The 21,278-nt window shown below is 38.0% G+C and overlaps 1 protein-coding gene across 12 annotated transcripts in view; it reads right to left on the reverse strand.

The window, feature by feature from the left end:
- The window catches only part of RGS22 (regulator of G protein signaling 22), a 180,795-nt gene that overhangs the window by 139,671 nt on the left and 19,846 nt on the right, over window positions 1-21,278 (reverse strand). For 11 of the 12 annotated variants that reach the window (XM_040494102.1, XM_040494103.1, XM_040494101.1 and 8 more), the window contains exon 4: window positions 8,628-8,849. In XM_040494102.1, coding sequence (XP_040350036.1) covers window positions 8,628-8,849 — 222 coding nt within the window. Of the gene's footprint in view, window positions 1-8,627; window positions 8,850-10,382; window positions 10,706-21,278 lie in introns of those variants that run through there. The other variant, XM_040494107.1, reaches the window with a different exon arrangement.

Genomic DNA, 21,278 nt, shown 5'->3' on the forward strand with positions numbered 1-21,278 from the left:
TTTTTTGGAACACATATGTAGGATTTATTTTATATAAAAATTGAATCATATTATATACTTTCATTTACAACTTTTTTCACTGAACAGTACAACATGTGCATCTATCTCATGAGGACAACAGACAGCTCAAACACATTCTTTGAAATAGTCATATAATAGTCCATAATTCTTCCACTGATAAATATATAGTATGTTTATAATACTTAAGTCAATGCTGCACTGTAGCTCCTGTAATACACATTTACTTCTATGGGATAAATCCTTACGCAGCTTTTCCAGCATAAGTCATAGTACTTTTAATTTTAATTGATTTTGCCAGATTAACTCCCAAAGACTGTAGCAATTAATATTCTACAAACTAGATGTTATTATTTTTTAAAATCGTAGGCTGGAAGGCCTGGGTGGTTCAGTCAGTTAAGTGTCTGACTCTTGATTTCAGCTCAGATCATGATCTCACCATTTGTGAGCACAGAGCCTGCTTGAGATTCTCTCTCTCCCCACTCTCTGCCCCTTCCTTGTACATGCACACAGGCTCTCTCTCTGTCCCTCAAAATAAATAAACTTAAAAAAAAAAGTGTAGGCCAATTTAACGTCTTAAAAAATGGTATGATTGTACTTACAATTTGCATATTTCTGACAATCTGTGTGATGAAACACCTTTTATTTGCTCATTTTCCATTTTAATTCCTCTCGTAAATAGTTTGTTGAATTACCTCAGTTATTCTATTGGATTACTTGTCTTTTTCTTGAATAAGATTGGTAATTAAGAAATTAAATAAAATACATTTCCTCGTACTTGCAAAGTTTTTTTTCTAAATCATTGGTTTTTAACTTTATGTCATTTTCTAACATATGACACATTTTGATTTTGGTATCCAGGTTTGTTTTTTGATTATTTCAAAGATTCTGGAGTCTTTGACTTCTTGAGAAGATGGCTCACATGCTTAGTTTACATAAAAATTTTCCTGGATTGGGGCGCCTGAGTGTCTCAGTCAGTTAAGCCTCTGACTTCAGCTCAGGTATGATCTCACAGTTTGTAGATTCAAGCCCCACGTCGGGCTCTGTGCTGACAGCTCGGAGCCTGGAGCATGCTTCAGATTCTGTGTCTCCCTCTCTCTGCCCCTCACCTGCTTGTGCTCTTTCTCTCTCTAAAATAAATAAACATTAAAAATTTTTTTAAAAAATTCATTTTATTGTAATATTTCAGTTTAAAAACCATTTAAGCCATTTATTCATTTGCAAATAAAGACAATTCAGATTACTCTTGCAAATTGATAGTAGTTATTTATATTTATTGTGCTGAAGTTCTGTCTAGGAAATCTAAAATAATATTTTTTAATATAATTTATTGGCAAATCGGCCAACATACAGTGTGTAAAGTATGTTCTTGGTTTTTGGGGTAGATTCCCGTGGTTCATTGCTTACATACAACACCCAGTGCTCATCCCAACAAGTGCCCTCCTCAATGCCCATCACCCATTTTCCCCTCTCCCCCATACCCCCATCAACCCTCAGTTTGTTCTCTATATTTAAGAGTCTCTTGTGGTTTGCCTCTCTGTTTGTAACTACTTTTTCCCCTTCTCTTCCCCCATGGTCTTCTGTTAAGTTTCTCAAGATCCACATGTGAGTGAAAACATATATCTGTCTTTCTCTGGCTGACTTATTTTACTTAGCAAAATACCTTCCAGTTCCATCCATATTGCTGTAAATAGCATGATTTCATTCTTTCTCATTGCCGAGTAGTATTCCATTGTATATATAAACCACATCTTCTTTATCCATTTATTAGTCGATGGACATTTAGGCTCTTTCCATAATTTGGCTATTGTTGAAAGCACTGCTATAAACAGTGGGGTACATGTGCCCCTATGAATCAGCACTCCTATATCCTTTGGATAAATTCCTAGTAGTGCTATTGCTGGATCATAGGATAGTTCTATTTTTAATTTTTTGAGGAACCTCCACACTGTTTTCCAGAGTGGCTGCACATGTTTGCATTCCCACCAAAAACACATCGTCACCAGCATCTTTGTTTCCTGAGTTGTTAATTTTAGCCACTCTGACTGGTGTGAGGTGGTATCTCAGTGTGGTTTTGATTTGTATTTCTCTGATGATGAGTGACACTGAGCATCATTTTCATGTGTCTGTTGGCCATCTGGATGTCTTCTTTGGAAAAGTGTCTATTCATGTCTTCTGCCCATTTCTTCATTGGATTATTTGTTTTTTGGGGTGTTGAATTTGGTAAGTTCTTTATAGATTTTGGATACTAACCCTTTATCCGATATGTCATTTGAAAATATCTTTTCCCATTCTGTCGGTTGCCCTTTAGTTTTGTTGATTGTTTCCTTTGCAGTGCAGAAGCTTTTTACCTTGATGAGGTCCCAATAGTTCATTTTTGCTTTTAATTCCCTTGCCTTTGGAGATGTGTCAAGCAAGAAATTGCTGAAGCTGAGGTCAAAGAGGTTGTTGCCTGCTTTCTCCTGTAGGCTTTCCTGTCTCACATTTAGGTCTTTCATCAATTTTGAGTTTATTTTTGTGTATGGTGTAAGAAAGTGGTCTAGTTTCATTCTTCTGCATGTTGCCGTCCAGTTCTCCCAGCACCATTTGCTAAAGAGACTGTCTTTTTTCCATTGGATACTCTTTCCTGCTTTGTCAAAGATTGGTTGGCCATACATTTGTGGGTCCAATTCTGGGTTCTCTATTCTATTCCATTGGTCTGTGTCTGCTTTTGTGCCAATACCATACTGTCTTGATGATTACAGTTTGAGGTAGAGGCTAAAGTCTGGGATTGTGATGCATTCTGTTTGGTTTTCTTTTTCAATATTACTTTGGCTATTCGGGATCTTTTGTGGTTCCATACAAACTTCAGGATTGTTTGTTCTAGCTTTGAGAAGAATGCCAGTGCAATTTTGATTGGACTGCATTGAATCTGCAGATTGCTTTGGGTAGTATTGACATTTTAACAATATTTACTCTTCCAATCCACAAGCATGGAATGTTTTTCCATTTCTTTGTGTCTTCTTCAATTTCCTTCATAAGTTTCTATAGTTGAGCATACAGATTTTTAATATCTTTGGTTACGTTTATCACTAGGTATTTTATGGTTCTTGGTGCAATTGTTAGAGGGATCAATTTCTTGATTTCTCTTTTTGTTGCTTCATTATTGGCGTATAGAAATGCAATCGATTTCTGTACATTGATTTTGTCCCCTGCAACTTTGCTGAATTCATGTATCAGTTGCAGCAGCCTTTTGGTGGAGTACTCAGGTTTTCCATGTAGAGTATCAGGTCATCTGCAAAAAGTGAAAGTTTGACTTCTTCTTTGCCAATTTTGATGCTTTTTATTTCATTCTGTTATCTGATTGCTGATGTTAGGACTTCCAATACTATGTTAAACAACAGTGGGAAGAGTGGACATCTCTGTCATGTTCCTGATCTCAGGGGGAAAAGCTCTCAGTTTTTGCACACTGAGGATGATATTAGCTTTGGGCTTTTCATATATGGCTTTTATGATGTTTAGGTATGTTCCTTCTATCCCAATTTTCTTGAGGGTTTGAAGAAAGGATGCTGTATTTTGTCAAATGCTTTTTCTGCATCTATTGATAGGATCATATGGTTCTTATCCTTTCTTTTACTGATGTGATGGATCACACTGATTGATTTGCAAATATTGAACCAGCCCTGCAACCCAGGAATGAATCCCAATTGATCATGGTGAAAAATTCTTTTTATATGCTGTTGAATTCGATTTGCTGCTATCTTGTTGAGAATTTTTACATCTGTGTTCATCAGGATATTGGCCTGTAATTCTCCATTTTTGTGGTGTCTCTGTCTGGTTTGGGAATCAAGGTAATTCTGGCTTCATAGAATGAGTCTGGAAGTTTTCCTTCTGTTTCCATGTTTTGGAACAGCTGGAGAAGGATAGGTATTAAATATGCTTTAAATGTCTAGTAGAATTCCCCTGGGAAGCCATCTGGCCCGGGACTCTTATATGTTGGGAGATTTTTGATAACTGATTCAATTTCTTCAGTAGTTATGGGTCTGTTCAAATTTTCTATTTCTTTCTGTTTGATTTTGGTAGTGTGTGGGTGTCTAGGAATTTGTCCATTTCTTCCAGGTTGTCCAGTTTGTTGGACATAGTTTTCATAGTATACTCTGGTAATTTCTTGTACCTCTGAGGGATTGGTTGTGGTAAATCCATATGCATTTGTGATTTTATCTCTTTGGGTCTTCTCTCTTTTCTTTTCGAGAAGCCTGGCTAAGGGTTTATCAATTTTGTTTATTTTTTCAAAAACCAACTCCTAGTTTCATTGATCTGTTCTACGGTTTTTTGGGTTTTTTTAGATTCTACATTGTTTATTTCTGCTCTGACCTTTATTCTCTTCTCCTACTGGCCTTGGGGTTTCTTTTTTGTTCTGCTGCTGGTTCCTTTAGGTGTGCTGTTGGATTTTGTATTTGGGGTTTTTCTTATTTTGAGCTCGGCCTGGATTGCAATGTATTTTCCTCTGAGAACTGCCTTTGCTACATCCCAAAGGGTTTGGACTACAGTGTTTCCATTTTCATTTGTTTCCATACATTTTTTTAATTTCTTCTTTAATTGCCTGGCTGACCCATTCATTCTTTAGTAGGATGTTCTTTAATCTCCATGCATTTGGAGGTTTTCCAAACTTTTTCCTGTGGTTGATTTCAAGTTTCATAGCATTGTGATCTGAAAATGTGCATGGTATGGTTTTAATTCTTTTCTATTTATTGAGGGCTGTTTTGTGACCCAGTATGTGATCTATCTTGGAGAATGTCCCATGTGCACTTGAGAAGAATGTTGTATTCTGCTGCCTTAGGGTGAAAAGTTCTGAATGTATCTCTCAAATCCATCTGGTCCAGTGTATCATTCAGGGCCCTTGTTTCTTTATTGATTTTCTGTCTGGATGACCTGTACATTGTTGTAAGTGGAGTATTAAAGTCTCCTGCAATTACCACATTCTTACCAATAAGATTGCCTATGTTTGTGATTGTTTTATATATTTGGGTGCTTTTAAATTCGGTGCGTAAACATTTATAATTGTTAGCTTTTCTTGATGGATAGACCCTATAATTATGATATAATGCCCTTCTTCATCTCTTGTTACAACCTTTAGTTTAATCTAGTTTGTCTGATGTAAGTATGGCTACTCCAGCTTTCTTCTGACTTCTAATAACATGATAGATGGTTCTCCATCCCCTCATTTTCAATCTGAAGGTGTCCCCAGGTCTAAAATGGGTCTCTTGCAGACAGCAAATAGATGGGTCTTGTTTTTTTATCCATTATGATACCCTCTGTCTTTTGGTTGGAGCATTTAGTCCATTTACATTCAGTGTTATTATTGAAAGATATAGATTTAGTCATTGTGTTATCTGTAGGCTTCATGTTTGCAGTGATGTCTCTGGTCCTTTGTGGTCCTTTGCAACATTCCACTCACAGAATCCCCCTTAGGATCCATTGTAGGGCTGGTTTAGCGGTGATGAATTCCTTCAGTTTTTGTTTGTCTGGGAAAACCTTTATCTCTCCTTCTATTCTGAATGGCAGGCTTGCTGGATTAAGGATTCTTGGCTGCATATTTTTCCTATTCAGCACATTGAAAATTTCCTGCCACTCCTTTCTGGCCTGCCAAGCTTCAGTAGATAGGTTTGCTACTACCCTTATGTGTCTTCTCTTGTAGGTTAAGACCCATTTGTCCCTAGCTGCTTTCAGAATTCTCTCTTTATCTTTGTATTTTGCCAGTTTTACTACATGTCATGCAGAAGATCAATTCAAGTTACATCTGAAGGGACTTCTCTGTGCCTCCTGGATTTCAATGTCTGTTTCCTTTCCCAGATTGGGGAAGTTCTCAGCTATGATTTGTTCAAGTACAACTTCCACCCCTTTCTCTCTCTTCTTCTTCTTCCGGAACTCCTATGATACAGATATTATTCCATTTCATTTAATCACTTAGGTCTCTAATTCTCCCCTCATGGTCCAGAATTTTATCTTTTTTCTCAGCTTCATCTCTTTCCATAATTTTATCTTTTTTCACTTATTCTCCCCTCTGCCTCTTCAGTCCAGCTGTCACTGCCTCTAGTTTATTTTACACCTCATTTACAACATTTTTTTAATTCATCATGACTATTTTTTAGTTCCTTGATCTCTGTAACAATAGATTCTCTGCTGTCTTCTATGCTTTTTTCAAGCCCAGCGATTAATCTTATGACTATTATTCTAAATTCTTGTTCAGTTACACAGTTCATATCTGTTTTGATCAATTCTTTAGCTGTCATTTCTTCCTGGAATTTGTTTTTAGGAGAATTCTTCCATTTCGTCATTTTGGCTAGTTTTTTGTCCCTCACATGTTTTAAAAGCTTGTTATGTGTCCTGCACCTGTGAGCACTACTATATTAAAGAGGAGTCATACTCTGTCTAGGGCCTGGCCCTTCAGGAGGTGTTTTTTGAGTGCGTTACTTGCTCTCTGTTGTTGTGACTCTGGTTGTTTTATCTCCCTACTCGTAGTGATGTTTTGGACCCTCCACCAAGTGTGCTTTGATTTGTTCACTGAAGTAGCCCTAAATACCTGCATAACAGTCCTTTCTGATAACTTGGGAGCCACCTGACTAAATGCTTTCTTGACATCTTCTGAAGTTAAATATCCATAATAGTGCCTGTCAAAAGCTGTAAAGATGTGTCTTATTTGATTGCAAAATTTTTTGTGCAACAAAATTTTTTTCTTTTTTCTTACAACACTTTTTTTTCTTTTTTCTTACAACACTTGAAAACTCCTCAAGTAATAGGCATTGTCACACTTTCTCACAGCTTTCCTTCAACCACTCCAGCCTGGCCTCTGCCATCACCTGGTACCAAAACTGCTCTTGCAGGTCGCCAACTCCAATGGACCAGAAGTCTAAAATAATTTTGAATTGCAAGGAAGATATATTCTTTTTCTTTTCTTATGATCTAGTGGAAATGGCTACAGTGTTTACTATTGATTTTGGGTAGCCTTTAATAGTTTAAATAATTTATTTTTTAATGAGTTTTTATTAGGAATGAGTTTGCATGAAATGCAACAGATTTATGTATATTAATTTTGTACCCTGTAACTTTACTGAATTCATTTATCAGTTCTAGTAGTTTTTTGGTGAATTCTTTAAGATTTTCTATATATAGTATCATGTCATCTGTAGATAGTGAAATATGTTACTTCTTCCTTACCAATCTAGATGCCCTTTATTTCTTTGTCTTGTCTGATTGCTGTGGCTAGGACTTCTAGTACTATGTTGAATAAAAGTGGTGAGAGTGGACATCCTTGTCCTGTTCCTGATTTTAGAGGAAAAGCTCTCACTTGTTCCCCATGGAGGATGATGTTATCTGTGGGTTTTTCACATATGGCTTTTCTTATGCTTAGGTATGTTCCCTCTAAACCTAGATTGTTGAGACTTTTTATCATGAATGAATATTGTAATAATTGATATGGTGCTTTATAGATCAGAATAGATTTCCTTGTTTAAACTTCAAAACAATGTTATGACATAGCTTTTTTTAGTATTTATAAAAGTATTTTAAATGCTATTAGTATTACTATTAATGCATTTAATTTTTTTTTCAACGTTTATTTATTTTTGGGACAGAGAGAGACAGAGCATGAACAGGCGAGGGGCAGAGAGAGAGGGAGACACAGAATCGGAAGCAGGCTCCAGGCTCTGAGCCATCAGCCCAGAGCCCGACGCGGGGCTCGAACTCACAGACCATGAGATCGTGACCTGGTTGAAGTCGGACGCTTAACCGACTGCGCCACCCAGGTGCCCCCTTAATGCATTTAATTTGATGAAAGTAAACAAACATGAAATATATTGGAATTCAGTAAAAGAAGCATTGAACAAGAGTCAGGCTGGAGAAGAGCTATGTTTTAAGGGTTGAACATATTTTAGTCTAGTTCCATCAGACACTTCAAATCATGGAAAATGTTAAACATTCATTTTATTTTCAGCTGAACCATACAACAAACCTAAGTAGTAAGTGGTGATGGTATCATCTGACAGGTGATGAAAATAAGGCTCATCAAAATGATTTGTTCAAGAACACAGAACCAGTAAGTTAAAGAACCAATGTTAGAACCCCGGTTTTTGGGTTTTTGTGTATGTGTTTTGTTTTGTTTTTACCTCATGTTAAGGAGACAAAATCCAGAAACTGAGAGTAGAATTTAATGCCAGGGAGGTCAGAGTCACATAGCCTAACTTGAGGGTCAGAAATCATAATTCCCAACTGCTTGTTAGGATAGAACCCAAAGGAGATAAATTTACTGTGTACTCGCATTCTCTAGAGTGCATCTAGACTATAAGGGATATACATATTTCTACTTCCCCCAAATTAGCCTTATATCCTAAGTATTGAAAGCAAGTTATGTGAATCTTCTCATATTAAAAATCAAATATCAACAAAACTGCTAGATTAAATTGGCCATTTGATATGAAAAAGATGATACAACAACTAACAAATTCTATGTATAAATACAATAAAATTTAATAAATATAGTTACATTTCAGAAAGGCAAGCCCAAGGAACCTCATGTTAATTTTACCTAATGCTTTAGTTACCTAGTATATTTATCAAGTATACTTTCTTACCATAATATTGTAGTTGACATTAATGGTCTCATTTTCATAGGGGGCATTCATTTGAACAGGTTTAATATCATTCTTTCCTTTCCTTACAACATCATAGATGGGATTTCGAGGTTGCTGGCTTTGTAGAATTTTTTTCAGTTGCTTTTCCAGAAGTTGTGGAGCATTGTTAACTACTTCAAAAACTCCATAATCCGCATTAAATCTAATTGCCTCTGAAAAGGTCTGTAAGACAGATTTGGGGAAATAAGGTCTTAATTTGTATAAACCAGAAACTCACTGTCTCAAAGAAGACTTGACACTTACATATATGCATATATACATACATAAAGTTTTGTGTACTTAATCATTACGTCTTCTCTTTTAGGAGCTTATAAATCCCTTGACTACAGATAAGGGAACCCACTGAATCCTTCCTTTCCAATGTACTTATGCCATGAAATAAGGATGTACTGTGGCAGAAATTCCCTTTGCAGTATCTCTGTGTTTCTTTGGAACTGGAAAGAAATACACACCTGGTCTCTATGAAGCAATGCTATTCTCTTAGGAGCGGGTGGGTTACTAGGGAAGAATGAGTAAAGGAAGAAGAAAAAAACACTCGCGTTATCTCTTTCATCCCCAGGAGCCATGAAAGCTAAAGTACAATGCCTTGCCCAAAAGGATAAAATTAAGTACAATGTGTTCTTCATTTAAAACTATTTCAACACCGTTCCTCTCACTGTGGAAAAAAAGAGAGAAAGAGAAAGAGAGACTAACATTTCTGAGCTTTTCACAGTAATTACTAAATGTTGCCAAGTTTTATTTAAAGTCAGTCAGTTAATATACAACAATATTCAAACAGTGAGTTTGAATGCCAATTTGCATTAAGTAGCTCTGTAACTTTGAGTAAATAATTAAACATGTTTGGCATCTCCATCTCCATAACAAATAAATAGTGGATTGGCTCTGTCTTTTCCCATTTTGCCCTCCAAATCTGGAATCAAGTTTCCTTTTACAGAATATTAACTTATTTTAGGATACCTTTAGTGAACTATTTACTCATGTAGATTAATTTATAAATGTCTATCCAGGTGGTAGAAGACATCTAGGCCTTCCCCTTGGATTAGTAAATGTCCTAGGGAGAACATCAATTCTTCCAAATTTTACTAAGAGATTGCTAGATATACCATAGTTAAAATTTAATAAATGGTAGGATGTCATAATATTGGAGTTAGAAATATATACATACATATGTAAAAATATCCATATATATGTACGTATATATACATATTTTTTAATTATTTTTTTACATTTATTCATTTTTGAGAGACAGAGCATATCAGGGAGGGGCAGAGACAGAGGGAGACACAGAATGTGAATCAGGCTCCAGGCTCTGAGCTGCCAGCACAGAGCCTGATGTGGGGCTCAAACCCACAAACCATGAAATCATGACGAGTCAAAGTCAGACACTTTCCTGACTGAGCCACCCAGGCACCCCAATACATACATATTTTTTTTAGTGTCAGATAACGTCACATCTCTAAAGTCTGATCATCTCCCCTTCTAAGGAATTTAAAGTTCATGGACAATAGAATTCAATACGAAAGTCAGTCTACTGGCCAAAAGGTCTCAGGGCTAAGATTTCCCCTCAAAAATTACATGTGTAGGGCAATGGACAAGTAATGACAAGTGCCAGTAAATTGTGTACAAGGTTTCTTCAATAAATATATTTAACTGCATGTGTCTTTCAAACACGAGATTCAAACAGGCATCACTTACCTGCATGTCAAATACGATCTCTGAATTATACTATCACTAGACTAAACAGATAAATGAGTCTGCTGATATCAAAGACAAGATTCATTTGGTAGGAGAAAGCAACTGAATTAAGCTTGGTAGAGAATGGACATAAAATATTAGCTGGGGTTGGGGAAACAGTACAGTATACTGCAAAAGACCATCTGGAAAAGATTTCTTCTAGTTCTGAGTATCCATGGAACAAGAGAGCAAGTTCGGCCCTTATTTGTTTTCCTTTCTTTTTTCTGCCTCCTACCCTCACACCTGGTGGACAGAGGGACACAAAGCTGTGATAATCCAAAGCCAAGAATGCCAGTTAGTTAATTCTATGAACAAATAAGACATTTCCTGCTACTCAAGTTAGAAAAATAATGACCCAGTAAAAAAAAATTTAGAGGGACTATGACATTCTGAGACCCTCAGTAGCCAATGTTACTCAGTAGAAAGGAGTTAAGTTACAGTTGATATAAATAACGGAAGAGACAAGAACTACCGTTAACTGGCCATCTACCACGTGCAAGCATGTGACAGACACTTCAAATGCACTATCTTTCCACATTCCTGAGATCATTCTTTATTGAAAGTGGACACTCAAGATAGTTATGTGATGGACTATGGATTCAGAGCAATGAAGTGCTAAATCGGGGCTATCGAAAAAGTCTATCTGGTCCCAAAGACAGCACATTTCCCCTTCTTTACGATTTTATTGCCTCACATACTGATAAAACTAGCATGTACTAACCACCTTCTCTAGGCCAGGCCCTGTGCTAAGCAATAACCCCATAAACATAGTGGATCTGGGATTCAAACCAAGGTGTTTTATCAGTAAAGACACACAAGCATGAAGCAGCATGGTACATGTGGGTAATTTTCAGCAGTTCCATGCAGTTAGAATATAACTAGAATAGCTCATAGTTGAAATTGTTTAAGGAACAGAGGAAAGACTTGAGGTAGATGAGGTAGATAGGACCAAATCATGGAAGGCTTTGCATGCCATTTTAAGAAGCATAAGCTTATCTTGATCCTTGAAATAGGATGGGATGGGAAAATCCTAAATTGGGAAGTAACTATGATTTGTGTTTTAGGAAGATTCTCCTGGTAGCAGTCTGGAGTTTTGTTTGCTGGCTCTTGAGTTGGTGAGGTAGAATGCTCACATCCCACAAGCAGAGCCATCCCCAGGCTCTCGGGAGACTGGCAGTTATCTCGGAGCTACCGTCATCAGAGCCAGGGTCAGGGTGGCAATAACTCGCTTGCATGGGTTACTGTCCCCAGCACACACAGGGGCTAGGGCAGGGTGGAAGGCAGGTAGTCAGCAATTACTTTCATTTTCAACTCAAAAAGCAAAACTACGGCTGAAACAAGTGATCTCTTCATGGATTTCCAGCACATCCCCTAGTGAGTGCACTGCAGAACTCTGAGTTCATGACTACAGACTGCTTTAAACACTGAGCTGACACATAATTTCAGTAGGCGTCAGTAGATGCTGTGGATTAGCTCGCTGAGGATCTGTTCCAACCCCCTGAAATGCAGAATCTGGACAACTAAAAACTGTATCACCCAGACTCCCGTGTGGTTCAAGTTACACGTGTGACTCAGTTCTGCTACTCATATGCACGAAATACTTGAATTCTGAAGCAAGTGGAGTAGGGAAGAGGCAGAGTCTATCCACCCTGAGGAAGGAAAGCTGAACGACATAAGTACATGAAAGTGAGGAGAGAAACTGGACAAAAAGAAGTACTTTACAAAAAAAAAAAAAAAAGAAAAGACAACAGAAGCTAAGCTGTAATTGTGTCCATGATTAAATGACATGAAATTTAGCTACATAAGATGTTAAAATATTTAGAATTTTTAAATTTAATAATTTATCTCAGTGGGGGAGGCACCTGGGTGGCTCAGTCAGTTGAGTGTCTGACTTCGACTCAGGTCATGATCTCACAGTTCATAAGTTTGAGCCCTACATCGGGCTCTCTGCTGTCAGCACAGAGCTGGCTTCAGATGCCTTGTCCCCCTCTCTCTGCTCCTCCCTACTCCCTCAAATCAATCAATCAATAAAAATTTTTTAAAAAGAATTTATCTCAGTGGAATTAAAATGTGATAGAGTCTATGCCAAGGGGATATAAGTGCTTTCTTATTTTAAAAGCCATGATTTCCAATGGATCTCTGAAGATCCTTAATAGCACTGTGTTTCTAAGATTATAAAAGGGGCAAATAACTGATTCAAAGCTTCCCCCAGTTCACTTATTTCAACAACGACCAAACTTTTGAATGCCCAAGGGCCAATTATTATCCCGAGCAAAGAGGATACAAGCTGAATAAAACACTTGCCTTTGCAGGAACAATACATGGTCATTCATTTTTTTTTTTTTATGATGAAGAGTCAACAAAATGCTGAAATAATTTAAATTAGTGTAACATGCAAATGCTAAAGGGGAAATCTGTCCACAGAGAGACCATGGTAGTTAATACTAGAGGTTTTTTTTTTTATCTAGTTATTGTACTTTAAAAGGGATTTGGCTAACCTAGAAATCTATCCAGAAAAGGATAAGCAGAATGATTAAATGAAAGAAATGTTGGGTAAAATCACTTTGCTTTTCTAGGATTTATCATAAAAGGGGTTTTAATTAAACAATCCCAAGGTGCCTTGCTTCTTTGATACTCCATTGATCCACAATTGTCTCTCACAAAAAAGAAAGTCTGTATCTTCTTCTTTCTAATAAGATCATCCAATTCCACTGTTCCTTTGTTATTTTACTCATTTATTCAATAAGTTTCATTGAACACTTATTAAATAAGCTATCATGATAGATTTTGTATTGCCACATTGAGTGAGCCAGTCCAGAGTACTCTCCACAAAGCCCCAAATGAAAGGGAGACACAGATATGGCTTCAGAGTATGCTGATCGAACAAAGAAAAAAGGATGTAAATACAAAGAGACAGTAAAGACTCATCCTACAAGACAATGAGCCCTACAGTTGGCATACAAGGTGAAGTCATATTTAGTCAAAATTATCCCTTGAAATCCTTGAGAACACCCATAAGGTATAAAGTCGTCCTACTTCTCAAGAAGCTGATCTCAGTGTTTCCTCTGGAATTGAAATGGGTTACTGATTCTTCAGTTAGGAGCCAGATGAAATGGTGGGCTTGTGTTTAAAACTCATGTTATACAGAGATATGCATGTTTAACACTAGAATCCCTCTCAGCATGATCAGTTCACTACTCTAGGAAAGGCGAGCAGGAAGAGACCATTGAGGGAACAGCAGATTCTCATCTTCTGGCTCCTACCCTTATCAAGATGCTCATGGGTGCGTATGTGTGTGTTTATGGATTAGTAAAACAGACAAAACCATCCTCACTCTTTAAATCACCCTCACTCTCTCTGCAGAGCACGAGTAATTCATTTTGAGTAATAACACATGTATATTGATGAACTGAAAGCAGTTGGACATTGCTGAAGCTTACTAGTCAAGAGGGAATTAACAGGATACAAGCCTGGAGAGAAAGGCAGAGGATGGGTTCATCAAAGACTTTCTATTATGTGCATAACTCCCAACTCACTCTCTAGAGTCTGTGGTTCTCAGAGTGTGGTGCCTGGACCAGCAACATCAGAATCACCTTGGAACCTGCTAGAAATGCAATTATCAGGCCCCTCCCTATAATGAGAAACTCAGAGAGTGAGGCCTGGTATTCTGTGTTAACAAGCCCTCAGGTGATTCCGATGCATGTTCAGATTTACGCTGCTTTAGGGTGATGGGGAGCCAGTAAAAGTTTTCAGCTGGGAAGAGACAGAATCCAGATCAAGACAAACTTTAACACCCACCTTCTGTCTGCTACTTCATGTAGACTTTCCCGTGTATTCACATAAGTGGAGGGGATGACCATCTAGGTTCTGTACGCAGAAGAACCCTGCTCTTTATTATGCAAAGTCCTGTTGTCTGCTTTAAAATACATATATATATAAATCTTGGGCACCTGGGCGGCTCAGTCGGTTGCGTGTCCAACATTGCTCAGGTCATGATCTCAGGGTTTGTGAGTTCAAGCCCCACATCAGGGCTGCTCGCTGCTGACAGCTCAGAGACCACTTCAATCCTCTGTCCACCCCCTCTCTCTACCCCTGCCCCCCTTGCATGCACTCTCTCTCTCTCTCAAAAATAAACAAACATTTTTAAGAAATCTCTCTCACACATCAAGTCCTTTGTTTTCACTATTTCTCAGCCTATCCACAAAACTCCCACAGTTGGCTTAGTATGTGACAATAAAAGACATGTGAGGTGGGGGAGAGAGAAACGAACGAGGTAGGAAGTCTCTCTCCAGAAAAAGCTGAGTAGGCTGATTTAGAGAACTCTCAACTTTTAATCATATGACAGGAAAAATCTTCAGTTTGAGCCTCAAACCCAATCCTCCGCAAGCTGCTGCAGACTGCTCTCTCCCTTGCTTAATTTTCTTATTTCAAGGGTATCGTTTTCCAAATGTTCTAAAACGAACTGACCTGAAGGCGGTGAAAGCTAACTTTGTAGTACCAGTCATCCATGTGCGAAAAATATTTCCACAGAAAAAGCAAGTGCACGAAAATATTTTTACCACAATAAATTGCTGGCTCCACATTTCTTTGAGAAGAGGAGGGGGGAAAAAGCCTGTGAATAATTAGTGATGTGCTTAAACTGCCAGCGGAGCACCACTGAAACTTACTGGGTGCCAAATTATTTAGCTGAACAGTATTTAAATTAAAAACTAATGACTAGGTTAATTTAATACATGTTCATCTCTGCTCCAACTCTGTCTCTCCTAATTGAGTTCCAAAGCTGTATTTTAAACATGCATCCTAGTCAGCGAATGAAAAACATGTGACTACTTGACTATAACAAGTCAGTTACCAATGACTTCTTTTAATCTAAGTTTTACTGTCAGTTTAGATGTTTCACCATAAACTATTTGCTGGACATATTCACCAATGGGATGGAAGGAATCATGTGCCACATAAAATACATAGAAATATCCTTAGTTAATAAAATGAATTAACATTTGGTAATGTGAGTGCTTTATGTGTGAGCTACAAGGCTTATCAAAACACCCAGAGGTATAAACGCTGAACTAGGCAGTACTACCTACACTCTATCAACACCTTCAAAAATCAATCTCAAAAAGTTAAAAGTATTTAACTTTTGGCAGCGGAAGACCCAAGCCCTGCATCCCCCTTTATGCCACTCATTCCCCAAATCCGTACTCTCTTTCTTTCTCTTTCTCCTTACCCAACAATCTATCCAACATATAAATCCTTCATAAAGCTGCAAGAAATTATAATAGTTTACAGATTAAAGAAAAAAGTGTGGAGAATCAGTCCCCAAAAAAGAAGTTATGGTAAAATTCCAAAGGCAAATAGCTAAGCATGGTCTGGCAAACACATGACATACCTATCCTTGCAAGGAGGGTATGGAACAGGCCACCCCTTCGGCTTCTGCAGACCATAAATGTCACAAACATTCTAAACCACCCACAGAGGACCAACCTAAATCTGTATGTGGGCTCATCTACCCAATCCCACAACAGTCACTGAGCATAAAACACACAAAACAAAACCAAAAGGGGAAAAAAAATGTTTTCACACTATAGCACAGAAGAAAACTTAATAAGCAAACACTTGTCCGTAAAGAGTTGACAGAAAAAAAAAAAAAAGACAACCTCCCAGACACCAAATGAAAACAATATCTGAATTTGAACCTGGCAACAGAACAAACGGAATGAAGTTATGAAAGCTAGGATTTGGAAAGTGCCATAATCATTTATAATAGCAGCAACTGTCCTGGATTCCCCTCATCAAAATAACATGGAGGCAGGCTACCAGCCATCAATTTCTGGATCTTACAATGTGTCCCATGGGTGTTATGGGGTAATGGAAAGAAGGAGGGTAGGAGCCAGAAAGCCTGATTCCTAGGCCCATTTCTGCCACAATCCAATCTGGGACCTTGGGCATGTCACTACAGATGTGGAAGAAGACTGAGAAGTCTCAGAAATCTAGATGACTTAAGGGAGGGACTTTTGGATTGAGAATATTATAATAAATATCTACACTGTCTATCTCAGGCTTAGATTGTTGTGGTTTTTTGGTGGAGGAGGAAATGGTAGAGGAGGTGAGGCAAAAGAAGATTAGAAAGTTTATTTGTTTATTTAAAAATTATCTTACATGGAAGATGTATAAATAAAAAAAAAAAAACAAACAATCATCCTCAAGAAGCTTTTGGAGATACAGAAGAAAGGGACCTATCCTTGGCCCCAGGAAATTTATAATGTAGTTCCTGAGATAAAAATAAACAGAGAAGATTAATCAAATTTTCTTTAGCTGGGAAAGTCTAATCTCCCACCTACCATATATACCACCATAAAATATTCCCCAAAATGATTTCCTAACCTGTATCCAAATATCTCCAATCACAGGAAGTTTACTCCTGTGAATAATGTCATCCCTATTGTTCTGTTCTACTGTTAGAAAACAAACTTTAAATGTCTTTCTTCTGGTGATTGAAAATCAACTTCCTCATAAATGCTGGCCTTGGTTGTGCCCGCCAGCTTCACAGAACAAGTTAACCCCTCTTCCTCAATCAGATCTTGAAATACTTGGAAAAAAGCTGGCCCACTCCAACCCTTCTACCCATTCCCCAGCCAGGTTCAACACCCACACTTCTTTCAACCCTTCCTCATCTGACATGGTTTCCAGAGTGTTCATTGGCTGAATCTCCCCAAGTCTGGTTTGGCAGAGCAACTCCTAACCTGTGGCACCAAGAATGGAACACAATATTCCAAATGTAGTCTGACAAGTCAATACGATTTTAAAAAAAGACAAAGCAAAACATTTATTGAGTGCCTTCTATGCTCCAGACTAATATTTTTCTTGATTTTAACTATACCTCTGTTAATGCCCCCTAAAAATACATCAGCTTTGTTTCAGACCATTTCAGATTACCACAATAAAAATAAGACCAGATTCTGTTCCTCCACTGCCAGTTCTATAGTTCTTACAGCATAGTAGGACAAGTTTTTGAGTCGTGTGGACCTGGGAGGACCTTGTCACTTAACTAGCTGAGTGACCTTAAGCTGGAAAAACACTAGTTCACTTGCAACGTTTCATCCAAGACCCTGATAAAAATAATTTGGAAAGCCAAAGCCAATGACATATTTGTGTGGCACAGAAGTTTACTCTCCAGACTGACAATGACCTACTAATCTAATTAAGGAGTGACTGCCCCTCATGTTTCAGGATCAGAAGATGAGTTGGTCTAGTTAGTGAAGGAAAAAGAAAGAGAAGCACTAATTCTGTGCCAAGCACTTAACATACATTACCTTGTTTCATAACAACCTTATAGGATACTTACACTGTTTTCACAGAGAAAGATATCAAGGTATTAAGTAACAAAAGAATGTTTCTAAGATCACAGGGGTAATATCTGCCTCACTTCCATTACTAATCATTACACTGGGGCATGGACACAGGAAGAATATGTGTGGTCAAGGTGGGTGGGGGTGGCTCAGGGGAGGCAGGAAAGATTGTGCAGGATGACACAAGCTGAATGAAGCGGGAGGTAAAACTAGAAAGGTTAGATTCAGGCCACATTGCAAAAGGTCTTGAACTCCATACTAAGGAATGTGGACTTAAATCTGTAGGCTATTAAGTGTCAACCCCTACTGGCTACAATTAGAGAACGTGTTCAAATATTTGAAAACTAACTTCACAGGTAATGATATGAGCTTTGGAGAGACAAAGCCGTATAAGTGGAGCATGTGTTGGGTGTATTATTTTAGATAGGCGTGGGAGGGATGGTTTCCTGAGTAGAGGTGACTCAAATCAGGGAGAAGGTGAAACAAGTATCTCGGGAAAGAGCACTCCAGCCTAAAGGGCCCTGAGTATGCTTGGCATATTCATGGTGGAGAAACATGAAGAGGGCCAGCTAAGCTGGAAAAGAATTAATAAGAGGAAGAGGCACAGGAAATAAAGACCAAGAGATGGCAAGAGCCAGATCATACAGGATTCTGGATTTTATTCTTAGTGTAATAAGAAGCCACCTTTGAGGGCTTTGAGGGCAGGAAGTAACATGGTTCCATTTATCTGTATTATTATTATTACTTTATTGCTATGATTATGCTTTACTGAAACTATAATACATTAAATTTATGGCTCCCTAAAATGCCAGTCCATAATGCTCCAAAAAAAGAGAGCTCAGTTTGACACATTTATTCTCAATAAACCCATGCTGGCTTCTAACTCTTAGCTAAGTGCTAATAAACCAAACATTACGAAGCTGTTCTAGAATTTTGCCTGGAATTTGGTTTGAGAATTCATCATTCTTTCTCCTCCATGTCCCCAAATTCTTTTTGGAAACCTATTACCATATTTCCCCTTCTCCTCTCTTGTGGCGTGAAGCATGGGTAGTTAATAGGTAGATTACATTGTACCATATGTAGCTTCAAAGGAATGAGAGAGATTTTCATAGGGTGGGGGGGACACAGAATGAGAGAATGTAAAAGAGAAGGATTTGGAGAGACAGAAAACAGGAGAAGTGGCCGAGCTCGGCCACATGGGATATTTGAAAGGGTCAAACTGCAGGAGTCTGCTTGGGTGGGATGAACACATGACCACAGAGACACTCTGCCATCTCACCTGAAGCCTGAAACACACAAAACACACAAAAATGGTAACATCAATTCTGACTGGATGGCAGGACTATGGCTCAATTTTTCTTACATTTAAGATAAATTTTCTCTAAAGTATTGTTATATCACTTCTATAATTTAAAATAGATTTAAAAAAAAGGTAGGGGAATTTATGTTCTAGAGCAAGTAAAAGTCAAGATAATCACAAAACTTGAGATGATGACATGTAAATCTTGAGAAATTGAAATCAGACCCAATATAGACATTTTTCTTTTTAAAATGTCACAAAAATTAGAGGAAAAATGGAGAATGCAGAGCCTAGAGGAAAGACAATATACTCAAGAAGAGCAAAATTCTGACAATTTTGTGATGCTGCTGGGTTTTTTATAATACACAACCGGATGATGAAAAAGTTGCAAAATCAGACCAGGGGCACCTGGCTGGCTCAGTTGGTTAAGCGTTGGGCTCTTGATTTCAGCTCAGGTCATGATCTCACAGTTCATGAGTTTGAGCCCTGCATCATGCTCTGTGCTGACAGCGTGGAACCTGCTTGGGATTCTCTCTCCCCCTCTCTCACTCTGCCCTTCCCCCACTCACGCACACAGGGACACACTACCTCAAAAGAAATAAACTTTAAAAATAAAAAAAGAGGGGCACCTGAGTGGCTCAGTTTGTTAAGTGTCCGACTTCAGCTCAGATCATGATCTTGCAGTTCATGAGTTTCAGTCTCATGTCAGGTTCTGCTGCCAGCTCAGAGCCCGGAGTCTGCTTCAGATTCTGTGTCTCCCTCTCTCTCTGCCCCTCCCCTGCTCACACTCTGTCTGTCTGTCTGTCTCTCTCTCTCAAATAAATGAATATTTAAAAAAAAAAAAAGAAAGAAAGAGAAAAAGAAAATCAGACCAAACAAGAACCCATGAGGTATCCTGTACCATCACTCGGGCCTGTTGCTGGAAAGCGAGAGGTGATTGGTGTCTCAGCCTAACCCCCATAATGGATCCAGAGGCCTGGCTGTGCCGAATGGGGGAGAGACCACAAATTCTTTTCGAAAAAGGAAAATAAGACAAAACAACAAACATGCATGCATAGATACATACATACATGCAAAAACTAATCTAGGCAAGAGGGTGCATCTAGTACTGTCTCTTCAAAAGACATCTTCAGTGGCTAGGCTTTAAGAGATTCAACATATCATGGCCCACTCCCACTCTCACCATTACTATTTAACAGAGTACTCAAAGTCTTAGCCTCGGCAATCAGACAACAAAAAGAAAGAAAAGGCACCCAAAGTGGCAAGGAGGAAGTCAAATTTTCACTATTTGCAGACAACATGATACTCTATGTAGAAAACCCAAAAGACCCCACCAAAAAATTTCTAGAATACATGAAATCAGCAAAGTCGCCAGATACAAAATCAACATGCAGAAATCTGTTGCACTTCTATACACCACAAATAAAGCAGCAGAAAGAGAAATCAAGGAATCAATCCTATTTGCAATTGCACTAAAAACAATAAGATACCTAGGAATAAACCTAACCAAAGTGATAAAAGATCTACACTCTGAAAACTATAGAACACTTATTAAAGAAATTGAAGAGGACACAAAGAAATGGAAAAGCATTCCACACTCGTGGATTAGAAGAACATTGTTAAAATGTCTATACGACCCAAAACAATCTGCACATTTAATGCAATCCCTATCAAAATACCACCAACATTTTTCATAGAGCTAGAACAAACAATCCTAAAATTTGTATGGAACCAAAAAGGCCTGAATAGCAAAAGCTATTCTGAAAAAGAAAAACAAAATTAGAGACATCATGATTCCAGATTTCAAGCTATATTACAAAGCTGTAGTCATCAAGACAGTATGGTACTGGCACAAAAAGAGACACATAGTTCGGTGGAATAGAATAGAAAACCCAGAAATGGACCCACAACTATATGCTAAACTTACCTTCAACAAAGCAGAAAAGAACATCCAATGGAAAAAGACAGTCTCTTCAACAAAGGAAAATGGGAAAACTGGACAGTGACATGCAGAAGAATGAAACTGGACCACTTTCTTACACCATACACAAAAGTGTATGAAAATGAATGAAAGACCTAAATGTGAGACAGGAAACCATAAAAATCCTAGAGAACAACATCTTTGACCTTGGCTGGAGCAACTTCTTATCAGACACATTGTCAAAGGCAAGGGAAACAAAAGTAAACATGAACTATTGGGACCTCATC

The sequence above is a fragment of the Herpailurus yagouaroundi genome, unplaced genomic scaffold (assembly GCF_014898765.1).
Source record: "Herpailurus yagouaroundi ecotype Mexico unplaced genomic scaffold, PumYag 186, whole genome shotgun sequence".
Lineage (NCBI taxonomy): Eukaryota > Metazoa > Chordata > Mammalia > Carnivora > Felidae > Herpailurus > Herpailurus yagouaroundi.